Genomic DNA, 17,209 nt, shown 5'->3' on the forward strand with positions numbered 1-17,209 from the left:
GTTCTAACAACAGTTATGGCACATAGTCCATTTCCTTCAATATTCCCAAAATGAAAGGATGTGGAGCATTACAGGGAAAGAAACACTGCACACAGACACTATGACCCTGATTATACTCAAGCAGCAGACTTAAAACAAGTCAGAGTTTTAGATTCCAGGATATTTCAGGACCTATCGTGTGAAATCCAGTTACACAACAGTGCCTAGGTGCCTGCGTTTCAAGCAACTTTCAGATCACAGCCATGTAAAATAAAAACAAATTCAGTGCAGAAATAGCAATCCTGTACCTTAATACTCATGAGATTATCCATTTTTTACAGCACTCTGACTAAGTTCTAAAACTTGCTCATCCCAGTTCACTTCAACAAGTTCCACCAGTTCAAGCAACGCAGTTCTGAGATCCTGTGTATGTCAGGCAGATAGAATTGAACAGTGCAGGAATAATCTCTGACAGCTTTAAGAGCTCCATTCTGCTTACAAACTCTCAGTCCAAAATTATTCGCAGTTTTAAGGAAATGAACACCTGAAGCAGTTGGATCATCTGCCATTTGCTGCATTCTGCTTCTTGGCATCATGATTAGCACAAAGGGTTTTCTGCTGTCCTGCAGAGATGGACAAAGTCCTGCTTACAAATGGACCAAGTTTCAGTGTACAGCAGAGTTTGTACCAGACTAAAAAGCCACGTCATTCAATTCATGTGCTCAGGTTGTTATGCACTCAGAAAGGAAACAGAACTAACTGTTGAATTCTGAAGGTAATCTGTGGGGTCCTGTAGAGAGTGTTTTTTACAGCTAGTTAGCTGAGAAGGGTCGTAAACACGGTGCGGTTAATCAAGCAGCCATAACACCTGCAAGGACAGTGAGAACATCAGGATGCCCTGTGATGGTTAGAAACTAGCCATGGTTCTGGGAACTCAGCAAGGGAGTAGCTTTCAGGATGATAACGACAAGCTGTTAAGATACTCGGGGATAGTTTGTAATTGGGAACCAATGATGAGCTCCACTTTTGCAATATGTATGAGCTAATTATCCGTATTATAAAGGTACACGCAGCCAAGGAATAAACGAGATTCGCTGATCATGTCAATGACAGGTGTGGTCGTCTGCTTTTCTCCCGCCGTTCTGCAACATCGTTGTTGTTTAGTGTCACTGGGTTCGTTAAACTGCTGTTCATTCTCAGATCGTTGGTTTTTTTTCATTTTTTCCCTCCTAGACCCACTCGCAATCTTACTTCCCTTCCCCTCTCGGCCGCGCCGCACCGCGCTGTTAGAGAGGGGAGGTTCTTTGTTCCTTCTCTCCCTGGGTTTGTTCCCACTGTCACCGAGTGAGCTCTAGAGAGAACTCCGTGACACAAACTCATTGCAAAGTCTAAGCTAGAAGAAGCGTCACCTCAGTGTATCCCAGAAAAAGAATAGCGTTGAGATTTTAATTGGTTTTGGTTTTTTGTTTTATTGGGGGTGGGTTGTTTTTTGTTGGTTTTTTAGGGTTTATTTTTGTTTTTTTTGTCTTTTTTTTTTTGGGGGGGGGGGGGGGAGGGGGGGGGGGTGGAGGGGTGCGAGGGGAAGGGAGAGGGAGGGGACAGTTGTTTGGTTGTTTTTAATATACAATAAAGCTCTGCAGTTCCGCTGTCAGTCGCCTCAGAGAGTTCCCGAAGGAGCTCAACCACATTCTGCTCAACATCGAGTTGTTCCATTGAGTGGAGCAATGGTAGTCTTGCAGATGGAGCAGTGCAGGAATTCTGACAGGATCTCCAGGTGTATCCAGTTCATCAACTGAAAGCTCCGCAACCAAATTGGAAGGGACCAGTCCTCTTGTGCCATCTGTCAGCTCTCCCTGAAACCAGCCATTCTCACCCACATCTCCAAAGACATTACGTTTTGTCCAGCAGTCAGAGGAAGCTCGTTTTCTGGGTCCTCATGAGGACCCTCAACAGGAATGTAGCTGTGTCGAGCTAAGAATCTTCAAACTGCTGGTGATACCTGTCCTGGAGAATGCAGGATGAAGGACAAAAGCTCTGCTCTCACATTCAGGGCCATCCTCTGACAGAAGGCAGCACTCAGGACTGTTCCCAAGGATCTCTTTCATGGCTTTCAGTTCAAGCTCCTGGTCTTCCAGATGACCTTGAAGACTTCGGGCCTCTTCAATGGCAGAATGGAACGGACTGGAGCTATTACGGAGATTCTTGTTTGACTGGGTCAGAATCTGTCTCGTTGCCTTCCCCAGCTCCATCTGCTGCTTCTGCTGCTCTCTTTTCCCTCTTGCGCGCTCTGTGAGAATGAGTTTCAGAAAGCACTACTCAGTGACAGGAAATAAGGGGAAACTTGAAAGACTTTGCAACCTAAGTCCTGGCAGTGTACTGCCAGCGGCTGATTTGGCCGTCCAGGATCCTGGCACCACAAATGCTTCATTGCCAAATGCAGCAATAAGGTGTTCTGGGGAAAGGCCAACTCACAGGTAGTCTTTGAGCACCCATATCCCAAAACCAACGGCCAGCACCAGCGCAGGCAGCAGCATCGCTGAGACCGTCACCGGAATGTGGCGCTTCCGCACAGATGTGTGAGCAGCATCCTCTGTGCTTTTGCCTGTGTTCATCCCTGGAAGAAATGAGACAATGTCCCACGTTACCTTCAGCTGCACTACAGATAATCTCTCAGTGTGCTTCATGGACCCAAGAGGTCATTTTGTCAGTGGGTGCCTCCGTCTCTGGTGCCGAAGCACCGGAGGACAAGAATGATTGCTTCCACCTCTCGTTGGGTATGGAGAGGCTGCACAGGCACTACCCATGTCCTCCTCTGGGCCGAGAGCTGGGGCTGTACTCTGGGGTCTGGGCTTGGTCCGTGGGGAGAGCTACAGAGCAGAATCCCTCACGCTTTTCCCGGCATGCGTGTCCTGAGCTCCCCCTGTGGGACGCCCCCCAGGCTGAAGGTCAGGCTTCAGCCAGCACAGGGCACAGCCAGAGCCAGCCCAGGGGAGAAACACTCCTGCTTCTTTTACATGTGCTCTATGCTCACACGCTCAGGTCTGGCTGCTGACCTGGTGTGCAAGAGCTGGCAGCAAGAGCCTGCAGGCACGCAGTGACTCTGGTTCGTGACACCGTATGATCATAGGACAGAAATTACCTGGCATGCCGGTTGGTGCTGCCTGCATTCCTCTGTCCGGGACGGGCAGTGTGGGATATCCACCTTCCTGCAGCGCATCCGGGACGGGCAGTGTGGGATATCCACCTTCCTGGAGTGCATCCCGCTCACTTTGTTGGTCCGTTCCTTTAGAAAGAAAGCAGGGCAGTAGGATTGGGATGTCACGTGCCCTCATCAAAAACTGAGCTTCTCCAATCCCGAGCTCAGGTAAAGTCCAGGCCCCCTCCAAGTACACTGTGAGCCCCTCTGTTACCCAAGGGCATTCGGGCCCTCCCAGCTATTGGACAATGCTGACTCCCTCACACCTCTTGAGAAATCAGCTCCTGTGCAAGGCCCTCACATTCTGTGCTGTCACCAGCCCGTCACAGCCAGGTAGCTGCAGGCTGAAATCCAAGCTCTAACACACAGTCCAAGCCCTCAGAATTAGCATCTCCACCTCATTTCCAGCATTAGCAAAGGCAGCCAACCCTGCTCGGGATGCTCCTCCTGCCTTGAACTTGCTCAGCTGCACGGAGGGCTTTGGATGAACAGAAGCACAGCGCTTGCCACTTTGCCACTTGCTGCCATCTGGGTGCCAACGACTGCACAAAACAGCTCTGACAAGTAATGGTTGTGCTGGGGGAGCAGCTGCCTCTGGGTCTTGGCTGGATGCAGACCATCTGGCAGCAGACCAGCTCCGGTGCTTGACAGCACCTGCAAGGTGATACAGGGAACATGGCTGCAGCACAGCTCTGACCCATCCCTTCCTGCTGTGCAGGCTACAGCCTGCCCACACCTGTATATCACACCTCAGCTTCCCAGGTCCCACAGTGAACAGACTGAAGTATACCCACCACGCTCTGCCTTCTCCATTTCCTTCAGCAGTCGCTTCAGGAGACGGGATGAGCCCTGAGAGTATTTTCCTTGTTTGGATTCATCCTCTTCTCTTTCCGGACCTTAACAGAATGTATGAAGTTAAATATCATGTGCATGAAGATCTGAAGACCAGCGGCGAGTCAGCCAAGTCAGTGAAGACAGAGTACTCACTGCTGGGATTCCAGCTGGGCTCCAGCACAGGAGGAAACCGATGACCGGGCAAGGCCCACACTGGGGGCACTTCTGCAACCAAAGACCCATGAAAAGTTTTAGTCACACACTACAGCATCAACTGAGTAGCAGAGCATACAGGGGACAGGGCCTGCAGACACAAGTGTGATCAGACACAGGTGAGGAGAGCTTCCGGCACATGTGGGGGCCTCCTTTTCCCTGAGTGACCTGTAGGGTCTGGCGGTGGTTGGGGAATGCCACAGCCCAAATACAAAGGTCTGGGCTCCCTCAGCTGCAGAGGGGCAGTGGTAACCTTCCCACTGAAACGTGGCAACTCTCCGAGAGAAAAAATACTCATGGCTCATCTGTGCAAACCCTTCCGGGCACAAACAGGCTTGGAAGACCTGGAGAGGATCTCCAGTAAAATTGCACCCAGGTAAACCATGAGAGCATGAACGTTTCAGCCTCCAAGGAAACAGACACTCACAACTTACCCCTGGGTTGTCCCCCAGGCACAGGCATGAAGTCCGGATCCAAAGGAGCATCCGGAAAGGGAGCACGAAGCTCATCATCTAGAATCAAGAACAGATGAGATAAGTTCCCACTTATATACACTATATGATGTGATCTCCTTCTCCCTCAGTAACTGGATGTGGGGCATGGGAGAATAACTCAGGTCATGATTTCCAAAGTTGCAGGGTGGACGGGATGACCCGTAGGCTGGCACCTGGCAGCGTATGCAGTGCTCTCTCCGGGCCACGTGCCACATCTCTCACAGATTACATGGAAGAAGATGCCCATCACCCCCTACCCAGCAACACCCCCATGGAAGGCAGGCCCCAGGGAAGTGTACTACAGGGCCGTGGGGACACAGCCTGACTTCTTGCTCCCAGCGCTGCTCAGTTTGGGTCCCATCTCTACCCACTCACCTGCTCCCCGTGCTCGCCACGGAGCAGCACAGCTCTCCTGAAAACTCATGGCCACCAATAGGAGGAAGAGAACAAGGCGGGCAGGGTCCATGGCCGCCCCCACACTTGCACCACGCTTCCAACACCACCGCTGCAGCCACAGTGAGTGTCGCACTGAGCCAAGCCTGCAGCCAGGCCTTGTGAGCTCATGACGCAGCTCAGCACAGTCATAGGATGGGGCATTGTGACCTCACATCTCTGTGATTCCGGGTGGTGGCTCCCCGCAGGCTGCTGCTCTTGTGATGCACTGCACCAGGGCTGTGGGGCTGGTGCTTACATCATAGAAATGCAGAATCATAGAATGGCTTGGCTTGCAAGGGACAGTGAAGAACTCAGAACCCCAGCCCCACTGCCTCGGGCAGAGATGCCACCCACAGAGTCTTGCTGCCCAGAGCTCCATCCAGCCTGGCCTTGAACACCTCCAGGGATGGAGCACCCACAACTTTGCTTGGCAAACTTTTGCAGAGCTTCAACAACCCCAAGAAGGCATTATTTCCAGCCTGGTGCACCACCTCAGGCCACAGAGGTAGTGACGCAATATGCACAGGTTATCCACGCGTGTGAAACGTGCTGCAATTAAGCAAGCCAAGCGGATAAATCCTCTCCAGTGTGGAGGATGATGGCTGAAATACAAACACGGAGAAGCTGACCTTCCCACAGACCCGCCAAGTCGAGTGTCACGTGCTTACATTTTTGTTGATAGATCTGCAGTTTCATCTTTTTTTGATGGCTAAGGAAATCCCCTTTCCTGCACCAAGTGTATTTCCCACGTGTAACGTGCTTCCAAGCCTGATTTTAGTAGCAGATATTGAAGGCTTGCTAGTTGGCACCTCCCATCCCCAAAGTCCCAGTGAACTCACCCACTGCTGGCAACTGGATGCTTGGTGGCAAGAGAACCATCACCTATAGGATCCCACCTGGGTTTCCAGAAACTGTTGCACCTTTGGATACATGGCGATAAATACTGTGTCCATACAACACCCTCATTGAATCAGAGCCTGCCACCTTCCCTACAACCAGGCAAAGGGCGCAAAGGAAGCTGAACTGCTGAACCAGGCACCAATGGGGCTTACGTGTTTGCATCAAAAGACAAAATACCAAGCAGAGAGCATGGGAATCAGATGTTGTTTCTGAAGCAGAATTAAGATTAAAAAAATTGATTTCACAGTCTGACATCAACCCTCCTCCACCCCTCCCATTCCCCCCCCAGAGCACCCCTCCCTTCCTTCCCTCTTTGTTTAAAGGAAACAAGGGGCCTGGGAGAGCAGGAAGGATGCAGGTAAGGAGTGAGACCTCACGGAAGACATCAGGCAAGGAGGAGAATAGATGTTGTAAATACCAGAAGAGGAGTTGCATCCCCCTGATAAGAACAAGAGGGGGTCTGCATGCTAAACAACTATTGAATATGTATCAGAATTCTGAGAAATCATTGACTATGTATGAGATGTACCTATATCTGTGTCAAGATTTTACAAGTCCATGTGCAAGTCTGGTGGAGCTATCCCCCTTGCTCCCAGCGCTGGAATAAACATACCTGCTTTATAACCCATCTATGTGCTATAGAGTTTGATTCCGCAAGTCACTTACACCCCATATTTTCCCTAACAGCCACACTGGGTTATCTGGATTTGTTACACTTATCCATAGTTGCTGGCAGATGTTTCTCTCTCTCTCTCTGTCTTAAATCCCCACACAGCCCATCTTCCCAACTGTGGGTTTCGGTTAGGAGGTATGCACCCATAGGGTCCATGCCCTGCTTGTAGATATTTATCCTGCCCAGCCCCAGGTGCCCAATCTGAGGCAATAGTTTCACATCCCTAATAGGCACAGTAATATGAGCCTGGGTGGTTACAGTATCCCCTCCCTGGGTTTGAGCTTAGGCAAAAATAGTAACCCTTTTGGTTTAGACTGGGCTGTATAGGTACCAGGTCACACAGGGATGTAAGGAAGCTTGGTGTGGGTGGCGCTGTTCTGCTATACAAAATGTGATCACTGTGAGAATCCCCAAGTACCAATGGATACCCCTAAGGCCCATCTTTCCCCACAGTTCACTCCTCTGCCTCACTCGTCAACTGGGTTGCAACCAGCTACGAGGGGTTTTCTTAGTTCTTCTCAGCAGCAGTAGTGTTCTTCAGGGGAAGCCTTTACCTGGAATACCCATTGGGCTTGTCGCAGTGTGAGCTTCAAGTCGTCACTCCCGGGAGCTACCTCCCACTTCTCGTCACCGATGGGTCCTTTAACACGTCTGGCATGAGTCCATCCTCTCTCTGCAGTTCGAATAGCTGTTTCTGCAGTAAATAAAACAACATAGGGACCTTCCCCTTGTGGTGTTAGTGTAGCTTCTTTCCAAGTTTTTATTAGGACCCCATCCCCTGCCTGTATCCTATGGATTGCTATCTCCAATGGGGACTGCTGTGCAATCAGATCCTTCTTGTAGTTCCTTGCACCCATTCATTAATTGTATAAGATTTTAATTGATCATCTTGTAAATGGGGGTGACCAAGAGGTATTTCAAGATTATAGGGCATACCATACAGCATTTCAAAAGGTGAAATTCCCAGATCAGTTCTGGGCTTCACACATATATTTAACAGAGCTAACAGCAAGCATTTTATCCAAGATGTCTTAGTTCCTATCATTAATTTTCTAAGTTGTTTTTTAATTTCCCCATTCATTCATTCTACTTTACCAGAGCTCTGAGGGTGCCAAGGAATATGATATTCCCATTTAATCCTTAGAATTTTCATTGTGTCATGTGTAACCTTTGACACAAAATGAGGTCCCCTGTCAGAATCTATTGCTTCTCTAATTCCATATCGAGGAATTATATTTTCTAATAGTACCTTCACTACTGTTTGTGCTGTAGCCCTTGCTTTAGGGAATGCCTCAACATAGTTTGTAAGATGGTCTACAATCACTAATAAATATTTATATCTCCCAGTTTTAGGGAGTTCAGTAAAGTCCAACTGGATCCTTGCGAATAGTTGATAAGCCAATTCTCGCCCTCCTGGGATTCTTTTTCTCATATTCTTTGCATTCACCCTCCAGCAAGTCATATATCCATTAACAATCCCCTTTGCTATGTTATATAGCCCTGTACACATATAATTATTGGCAAACTGATCCACTAAGGCCTGAGTACCCCAATGTAACATGGAACCTCCATAACACCCTCATAGCTACTGATTTTGGTAAAACCACCCATCCATCAGATAATGTCCATTTTCCCATTTCATTTTCCCAAATTCCCATTTGTATCATCTTTTCTTTTTCCATAGTCATGCACACACACGCACATGCGCGCACACACTCACGCACACACACATGCACACACGCACGGACATGCGCACACACGCACATGCACGCACACACGCACACGCACACACACACACGCACACACACTTACGCACACACGAACACGCACACACACACACGCACACACACACACATACGCACACACACACGCACAGACACACACACGCACACACACGCACACACACACACACACACGCACAGACACACACACGCACACACACGCACACACACGCACAGACACACGCACACACACGCACACACACGCACACGCACAGACACACACACGCACACACACGCACACACACACGCACAGACACACACACGCACACACACGCACACACACACACACACGCACAGACACACACACGCACACACACGCGCGCGCACACACACACACGCACATGCACACACACACGCACACGCATACACACACACACACACTCACACACACACGCACACACACACGCGCACACACACACACTCACACACACGCGCGCACACAAACACACGCACACACGCAGACACACACGCGCACACACTCACACGCACAGACACACACACGCACACACACACACATACGCACACACACACGCACAGACACACACACGCACACACACGCACACACACACACACACACGCACAGACACACACACGCACACACACGCACACACACGCACAGACACACGCACACACACGCACACACACGCACAGACACACGCACACACACGCACACACACGCACACGCACAGACACACACACGCACACACACGCACACGCACACACACACGCACACACGCACACACACACACACACGCACACACACGCACACACACACAGACACACACACGCACACACACGCACACACACACACGCGCGCGCACACACACACACGCACATGCACATACACACGCACACGCATACACACACACACACACTCACACACACACGCACACACACACGCGCACACTCACACACACTCACACACACGTGCGCACACACACACACGCACACACGCAGACACACACGCGCACACACTCACGCGCACACACTCATGCACACACACACACACAAACACACGCTTCCCCCTTTTCGTGGCCTTCCAGCAGCCGCTCAGCCCCACTGAAACCGCGTCCCAGCGCCTCAGCCATCGCACCCCGCAGCCGCCCCTCTCCCGCCCCCAGCTGCTGCTGCAGCAGTGAGGTGCCCCCCCAGGACACCCCCGGCAGTGGCACTCGGGACACGCCGTCCTCTTCCTCCTCCTCCTCAGTCTCCGACGCCTCCCCAGGAACCTTCAGCCCCACCGCACGGGTCCCGGCTGTGGTCCCCCCCGGCTCCGGCTCCGAGTCGCTCTCCGAGGCCTCACCCAGCACCACCGTGGGGGACAGAGGGGCAGCCATGGTCTGCAAGAGCAGAACGAAAGGGAGGAGGGGGAATCGCGGGGAGAACAGCCCTGTCGGGCACGGAGACCCCCGGCCCCTTCTCCCGAGTCTCAGGGGAATACCCCGCATAACAGCCCCTCATAACAGCCCCGCGCTCCCCCGGCCTCATGAGACCCCCCGCTTCCCCGCCCCCCTCCCAGCCCCACGCGGACCCCAAACACGTCCAGGCACCCGCAGCTCCATCGGAACGCCTCGCAGTCCCTTCCCAGCCCTACGGGACCCCCCACGCCCCGTAACGCACCGCCAGCCCCGCAACCACTCACTCCCCTCAGCCCCGCACCGCCGCGGCCCCGGGTCACGTGACGCTCACCCCCATCCACCGCGCGGCGCGTCGTGTTGAGTGACGTCACGCCTCCACGCGCCGGATGAAGGGCGCGCCAATAATAGGCAGCAGTGAAAACCAATCAGATGGCCGAACGGGGAAGGGCTGGCCAATAGGAGGGGTGGAGGGGAGGGGCGTGCAGGAGGCCGTGCAGGGCCGGAGCCTGTGCCTGCTGCGCGTTCGTGTGGTCCGGCGGTGCCGCCCGGTGTCCGCTGCTGCTTGGGGCGGCGTGTGCCAGGGCCCTCATCGGGAAACACTGCGTCCTTCTATGGAAGCCGCCGAGCGCCTCGGCCTGCACTCTGTACATAAGGACGCGGCGATGACCGACTTGGTGTGCGCAGGGCGACGAGTCCGCTGCTGGGACACTGTCAGGGCGCGTAAGAAGTCACGGTCCCTCCGTGTGTGAGCTCCCTCCGAGGACGAGAAGGCCGCCATCAGGTCTCCCCAGAGCCTTCTCCGGGCCGCACGAGCACAGCCATCTCAGCCCTTCCTGTCGGGAGAGGCTGTTCCTGGGCAATGGGGCGCAAAGCCAGGAGTCGGATGCAACGGGGGCATCCCCTGATGTTCCGATCCATCGCCCCGTGCTACCCAGAAGCGAGCAGGGACGAGGGAAGGGGAGAGCCTCCACTTCTTGTCTGAGGAGAAGAGGTGCACCGAGAGGCCTGAGAGAAGGGGGAGAATGTGGGGTGCGGGAGTTGCACTGCCACAGTTGACGCAGGCATTCCAGGCTTTAGGTGACGACTGCCCGAGAAATCCAAACACCAAACCTTCCTTCCAAATGAGCCCCACGCTGAGTTTTACCAAGCAGAGCGAGGAAGGAAGAAGCATGACATTTGGGCCTTGCAGGTGGGCATCTTTCTGTGCCAGAAGTTCTTTGTCCTCTTAATAGTGAAGGGACATAGTGAATAGACATGCGGAATCAAACTCTATAACCCACGTAAGCTTATAAAGCAGCTATGCTCGTCATGGCGCCAGATGCGAGGGGGATATCTCCTCCTCCAAGAGGACTCGCACTCCAAGAAAAGCTCTAGGTACATATTTACAGACAGAACATTTACATATTCATTACGTTTCACAGAAATGGCCTGGAATTCTGAGAAATTATTAACATATTGTCCGACTCTCTTGAACATGCGTCCTAAAAATGGGGTGGGGGTCTCCGGTGGTCATTGGATGAAGGCTAGTAGTCTACCCCGCTGTGAACTTCCAACCTTTTAGTGGGGGGTAGTCCAAACCAGCTCGTACTGGTGTTTTGTTGAGCCGAGGCATCTGTTTCACTCTCCCATCTTCTACAACAGGAGTCCATTCTTCTTTCTTATCGTTGATGGGCGGCAAGTTTCCGTGGACTCTGCATTCTGTTCTTCAGCTTACGTGCCTGCAAGTGCCTTGTCCTTCAGCGTGGACCTTCAGCTGACCTACAAGGAAGATAACCACGCACTCCTGCTATCAGGTACTCCCACAGCCCGGATGGTAGAAGTCTATACAGTCTGGATAAATGTTCCCATGTAACCAATGAATCACCTAGGAATGAAGCTCAACTCACACAATGGAATTTCTGAAGTTTCAGTTTGCTTTTACAAAAACAAACAAACAAACAAACAAAAAACCACAAAAAAACAAAAAAAACAAAAAAAAACCAACAAAAAAAACCCCCAATGAATTTATGCACATATACGTGCACAAGCATACATAAGAGAAGCAAAGCCCTGAAGAAATTGCTGATACTGAAATGTCATGTATTTAGAAGGCAGGAAATAGCAGGTGCAAATGTAACATGAAGACCTAGCAAATCCAGCTCCTTTGCACATATTTCTAGCAATCTGGTCCCTTCCTGTTCTATCACATACTATTTGCAGGCAGAAGCCTGATTCACACATTGCACATGGCAGACCTATGCTTCAGAAGAGCAAGATGTTTGACTGAGAGTGGATGTTTTCCATAGGATCTCTACTTGTCTATTGCAGGGATGAAGAGGTACAGCAAATACCAGGAACTGCAAAGAAAGAAGAGGAAGGTCTCAAGGCTGATGTTGCTGAATGTCTAATTTCATGTCTTCAATCCATACCTGAATGTCTAGAGGGATGGATTTTCCCAGTACTAAGCAAAATGATTAAACCAAGCACCAGGAGAGATCACCCACCCATTGGGTTGGCCCTGTGTTCTCGGTCCCTGACTCCAACCAAAACTAATGGATAAAATAAATGGTTAAAATGAGAGATGCTTCATAACGCTAAGTCGGACCTAAAAATTAGACATAGGGGATTTAAATTGAGCAGCACAAAACTAGGAAATTCCCTACTGTAACATCCCTGCCTCCCAAACAGAAACCCAAACCCATCATCTGCCCGCACCAACCTGAGATGCTGTGCAACTAAGTTAGTTGGCAGCTTGCTGCTATGACCCCCCCAAAAAACCCACTCTGACAAAATTAATGATCTTCTCTCCAGAGTATGGTTTGAATTGTGTCCAGCAAGCAAAGCCTGCAGCCATATGCCAAACAATGAGAAGGAAATAAAATACTGACTAGCTGTTTGTTCATAAAGCTCCACCTATTCTGTGCACCACCTCAAACATTGCTGCTTTGTAAAGGTTGGGTTTAAAGATGGCACTGGATACCCAAGAGAAGACTCAGGTTTGTGTTTGCTAACTTTGCATTTGGTGTTTGCTGAGTTATGGAGCTTCCCTTGCAGTTTTGGAAATGTCTGTATAACAGCAATTGTCTGCATGGAGTTGTTACCCTGAGCAGTATCACAGTCAGGACTGGGTCCAGAATTCCTCTGGATATCAGCTATATTGGAAGCTATTAACAGTAGCAAACTACTGAAATATGATTAGAGGCAAGCTGATAACTCACTTTAAATCATAGCTGGCTTCTGCAGCCAGGGAGAAATAGCCAGACTCGCTGACAAGGCAGATGAAAGCCTCCAAGGGCTCTCTGTACCTCTCTGCCTCCCTCTGCTCCTGAGCAGAGATCCATGTGTATTCCTTGGGAACGCTGTCTGTGCCAGAGAGGTTTTAGCCAACCAGCTGTGTAATCTGCAGGACAAGAGGTCAGGGTCTCAGCAGGGAATTCAGAGCGGCTCTGAGCATCTCTGGGGAAAGCAATGGCAAGACCTGGGGATGCAAGAACTTGGGATGCTCTTATCACACAGGCTGCTGACTTTGTGTCCTTTCCCTGTGTATGCTGGACACCAGACCAGAGATGGGAGTTATTTGGCCCTTTGAGTCTAGTTCCCACTGTTTTGCCTGTAACTAGAGCAAAATTCCCTTCCATAAGCTTCCTTTTAAAAACGACCATCTTAAATATAGTTCAGTTGTCTGCCTGTTGGTTATATGGTCCTTCCCCAGTCTTTCTCTCCAACTCTTTTAGTTACTAGTTTAGACGTATCCATATCAAGGTTACCCCATTTCTTCTGGTGTTTCCATGAATCTTCCCTTGCAAGCATTTACCACAGTGCACTTAAAACCTTTTTTTTCCTGTCTTCTTGACTGTTATTATTATCACAGAATCACCTGGGGATTCACGCAATATCAAGAAGCCTCCAGGCTAGGAATAATCCTTTTCCTGAAAGGTTTACAGTCTAAGTAGGCAGGACTGTAAGTGGCAATGAATTGAAGCAGAAGGTCAAATAAATAATCTAACAGATCAATAGCAAATGTAAACAAGTTCCTATTTGCATTTTCCTGATTTGCCCACCACAAACCACACAAACATCTATGGATGCACCTATTGGTCACATCTGCTGCCTTGTCCATGCCACAGAACACCTGCTTTGCCCTGCACACACTAAAATTGCCCTACCATTCCCTGGGCTTGATATAGAACTAAGGTTGGCTCAGCTGCTCATTGCCAAGTGTGTGTGGCCAGCAGTATCACCATGAGACTCATGAGATGGCTTCACTGATATGGAGTCATCTCAGATATCAAAACATCTTTGTGTCTCTTATTCATTTTGCTGAAAGAATGCTTTTTTTTTTTTTTTTTTCCTGTTAGAAAAGAATCACAGAACTATTTTTAAAAGAAGAAATGAAGAAATCAAAGAAGCCAGGTTGCTTACAGGTCCTGAAAATTTCTGCGCTTCCATACTTGCACATTCCTCCAATGTAGACACGTAAATACAAAACCCATCAAGTGGAAACACATGCAGTCAGGTAGAGACAAGCAATTTCCATTTGTCACGCAACGTGCAGAGCCAGGCACAGGCTGTGCAATCCTGACCTCTGGTCTCAGCCATCACCAGGGCTGTGTCTGCACCACGTCCAGCTGCCGCCCTTCCACCTACACTGGGGGAGATTCCCTCTCCACCTCCTCAGTAACAACAGGGTCTGAATCATGATAGTAGAATTGGCAACGTACCTGAGTGCATGGACACATATCCACCCTGTATCACAGTGATAACAGATCCTGCTGTAGGGCCGAGGACTTAAACTGAAGGAAATCAATCCATGCCTCTTGAGCTTGTTCTTGACATGAGCTCTGCTGCTTCCTGATCTCTGCATCCTTTCCTGTTCCTTTGGATTGGCAAAGCAAGAAAAACATACAGTTTTAGGCCTATCCCCTGGCAAAATGGCTGGCTCAACAGAAAGAATACACAATCCTCTGCAGAGGCACAGATCCTATCTCCTACTGTAGATCACATCAGATAACCCTATAAAAGGGCTTTTGTTCTAAGCTTCTATTTTGTTTGATTAAGAATTTAATATAATTTCTGCTTACTGAGTGTTTGTCTTCAAGATAAATCATTCTCAAATGATTAATAAGTGTGGTTAATTATTTTATACATTTCTCTATGTCTCCTGAGTGATAACAAAATTGTTCTGGTAAAAACAAAAACATATAACTTAATTCTTAAGTTTCTAAGCTTTGATTTAACATAGGAAATGTAAAACTGATCCACTACTGAGGAATTCTGAGTTCATCAGCCCTTAATGAAGCTGGTCTCATTCAGGGAAATCCCTTGTGGAAATGCTCAGTCATGGCCTGAAACAGTGATGGAGCAGGTGGGAAGGCAGGGCCAACCCAGGAGAGCTCAGGTGCAAGCAGTGCAGCTGAATAACTGGAAGGGGTGGAGGCAGGATTCACCCCTTCCCAGACCTCATTTAAGGGTTGGCAGTGGAGCTGAGGGCATCTCTTGCTGGCAGTCCCTGCCTACCTGAGGCTCTACAGAGGTAGGCAATTCTTGTCTTTCACTTCTCCATCTGTGGCTGCTGCATTTGGGTTTGTTCTCATTTGCTGTATCCAAAGACTTTGCTGCCCTGCTATTACCATCTCAGCATAGCTTTGCAACAAGCATAGGCTGCATAAGGGCTGCCATTGTGAATGTGGTTTCTCAGTTAAAAATTTAGCAAGTATTACCCTGCTCTAATACCATTTCATTTTCTTTTTCTAACAGTAAGAGGAAATCAAGTAATCACTTCCGAAGCACATGCAAATACACAATGTGAATGGATGGTCTCTCATGGAAAAGAGTGTTCCAATGGTGTCTGCCCAAATAGTGCTGTGATAATGTTTTTTCTCCTTTCTTACATCACACCTCTCCCAAACTCCAAGCCATGCAGTAGGCAGGAAATGCCATTAAAATCTGCACATAAGAATATTATGAAGAATGCATAGCTGAACATCTGAGGCTCTCAGATTAAGTTTGAATTCTTTGTGTCAGCTCTGACTCAAGGGTTTAAATCGTGGCATGGCCTTGCTCCTTTTTTACAGGACACACAGTATTACCAGGTCGTTTTTCTCTATAAATCTTGGGTGTACACATAGAATCTGGTGCTGTATCACCAAGTCCAGTCTGCTGGAGTAATTGATTTGAAAAGTATGAAAAGTGTTTGCCATCCTTACTCAGATCACATATCTTATTCTGCAAGAAACCCCGAGAGGAATTTATAGGATTATTCAATGAGTGAGGTACTATTCATGGTGAGTAAAGGTGGCAAAATGAACTTGCTGCTGATTATGAGCAGCTTTTCCTCACTTGCACTGCTGTAAATTTAAATTAACTCCACTCAATCAATGGTGAGTAATTGATATAAAATCAGAGTAAGAGGAGAATTAGTCTGTAAGTATGTCTAGAATGAATAAACAGCAAAAATTTGCTGGCGTGCAGAACTCCCCCTTGAAGCTTAGCTGCAAGTTTACTTTTATAACTGATTGCTTCATTCTCAGAAGCTCTGCACTGCTGCTCGAAAAGGAGGTCTATACTGAGTTGCTACATGCTAAAAACACACATGGTTTGCAAAATCCCATTGAGTCTGGGACAGCCTTTGGGCACAGCCTTAGCAAGCAGCTCCTGTGCAGTGCCCTGCTGTGCGCTGCCAGCTTGCAGCTGGTTTTGCACTGGAGGACACTGGGCTGACACAGGAGAGGAGTGATTTGAGCACTGCATCCCCTTCCTCACAAGCAATTCAGCAGATGCTTTATAAGAGCAAACAGAAGCTCTTGCCTTCAGCTGGGAGGTGTCTGCTCCTTCCTGCCTCCCCAGAGCAAGCATTGCACTCAGTTATGTTTGTATGGCAGTTCCCACTGTGGGGTTTGGAGCTGGCCAATACCTCTAGTTACTAACACAAAGCTATTATTATTTAATCTGCGGAGACCTCAGGATGCCTTTCGGGTGGCATATTTTTAATGCTCATGAATGTATCGCCTGGATATCGTTTAATTTTAGCTCTGCTTATTAGATTTAGAGAACAAAAAAACCTGCCTTCCTCCCTCTGTGATGCTGACCCTGCTCTCACCTGAACTCTGGCCATGGCTTTTCCTGCCCCACTTCCCTCTCCTTCCCCTCCCCCAAGCAGTGGGTTGAGGAGGGTGCCATCACCTCTGGAACTTGAAGATTAAAAGGCAAAAAATTGACAGTAAACCGCCAGTGGCTCATTTACTGTTGACGGTGAGTCAATCAAAATCCTGCTTTCCCTCTGCTTCCTGGCTTTCCCATCTGTGTGAGTTCATGACCTGATTTCTGATGTGTTCCACGCTGTAACTTTTTTCCCCTCGGAATTTAAT

General features: G+C 49.3%; 2 protein-coding genes across 5 annotated transcripts; both read right to left on the reverse strand.

Moving 5' to 3' along the window:
• Positions 1-1,550: 1,550 nt before the first annotated feature.
• LOC146752912 (uncharacterized) lies at positions 1,551-8,661 on the reverse strand. Of its 3 annotated transcripts, XM_085531004.1 has the most exons (8): positions 7,279-8,651; positions 5,092-6,071; positions 4,657-4,734; positions 4,163-4,234; positions 3,970-4,071; positions 3,119-3,262; positions 2,452-2,593; positions 1,551-2,266 (listed from the first exon to the last, which is right to left on the reverse strand). In XM_085531004.1, exons 2-8 carry the CDS (start codon positions 5,180-5,182, stop codon positions 2,170-2,172), a joined length of 726 nt encoding a protein of 241 aa, XP_085387130.1. In that variant the 5' UTR covers positions 5,183-6,071; positions 7,279-8,651; the 3' UTR covers positions 1,551-2,169. The 3 variants fall into 3 exon arrangements, with proteins under 3 accessions (XP_085387130.1, XP_085387131.1, XP_085387132.1); XM_085531005.1 differs by lacking the exon at positions 5,092-6,071 and having other exon boundaries at positions 7,279-8,644; XM_085531006.1 differs by lacking the exons at positions 1,551-2,266; positions 2,452-2,593; positions 3,119-3,262 and adding an exon at positions 3,284-3,829 and having other exon boundaries at positions 5,092-8,661.
• A 501-nt stretch (positions 8,662-9,162) lies between these two features.
• On the reverse strand, positions 9,163-10,351 carry LOC107323797 (uncharacterized). 2 transcript variants are annotated; one of them, XM_015883197.3, is made up of 2 exons: positions 10,148-10,351; positions 9,163-9,845 (listed from the first exon to the last, which is right to left on the reverse strand). In XM_015883197.3, exon 2 carries the CDS (start codon positions 9,840-9,842, stop codon positions 9,495-9,497), a length of 348 nt encoding a protein of 115 aa, XP_015738683.2. In that variant the 5' UTR covers positions 9,843-9,845; positions 10,148-10,351; the 3' UTR covers positions 9,163-9,494. The 2 variants fall into 2 exon arrangements, with proteins under 2 accessions (XP_015738683.2, XP_015738682.2); XM_015883196.3 differs by having other exon boundaries at positions 10,126-10,351.
• Positions 10,352-17,209: the final 6,858 nt, after the last annotated feature.

Source organism: Coturnix japonica, unplaced genomic scaffold, assembly GCF_054131305.1.
Source record: "Coturnix japonica strain WE unplaced genomic scaffold, WE-NBRP24 Scf040, whole genome shotgun sequence".
NCBI classification, from domain to species: Eukaryota; Metazoa; Chordata; class Aves; order Galliformes; family Phasianidae; genus Coturnix; species Coturnix japonica.

Excerpts from the sequence above, each read along its gene's own strand:
- LOC146752912 (XM_085531004.1), bottom strand. The coding sequence starts at position 5,182 with ATGGACCCTGCCCGCCTTGTTCTCTTCCTCCTATTGGTGGCCATGAGT. Across the intron at positions 4,072-4,162 it reads GCCCAGCTGGAATCCCAGCA|GTCCGGAAAGAGAAGAGGAT; the intron begins GTGAGTACTCTG and ends CATTCTGTTAAG. Across the intron at positions 2,594-3,118 it reads AGCACCAACCGGCATGCCAG|GGATGAACACAGGCAAAAGC; the intron begins GTAATTTCTGTC and ends CATTTCTTCCAG.
- LOC107323797 (XM_015883197.3), bottom strand. The coding sequence starts at position 9,842 with ATGGCTGCCCCTCTGTCCCCCACGGTGGTGCTGGGTGAGGCCTCGGAG.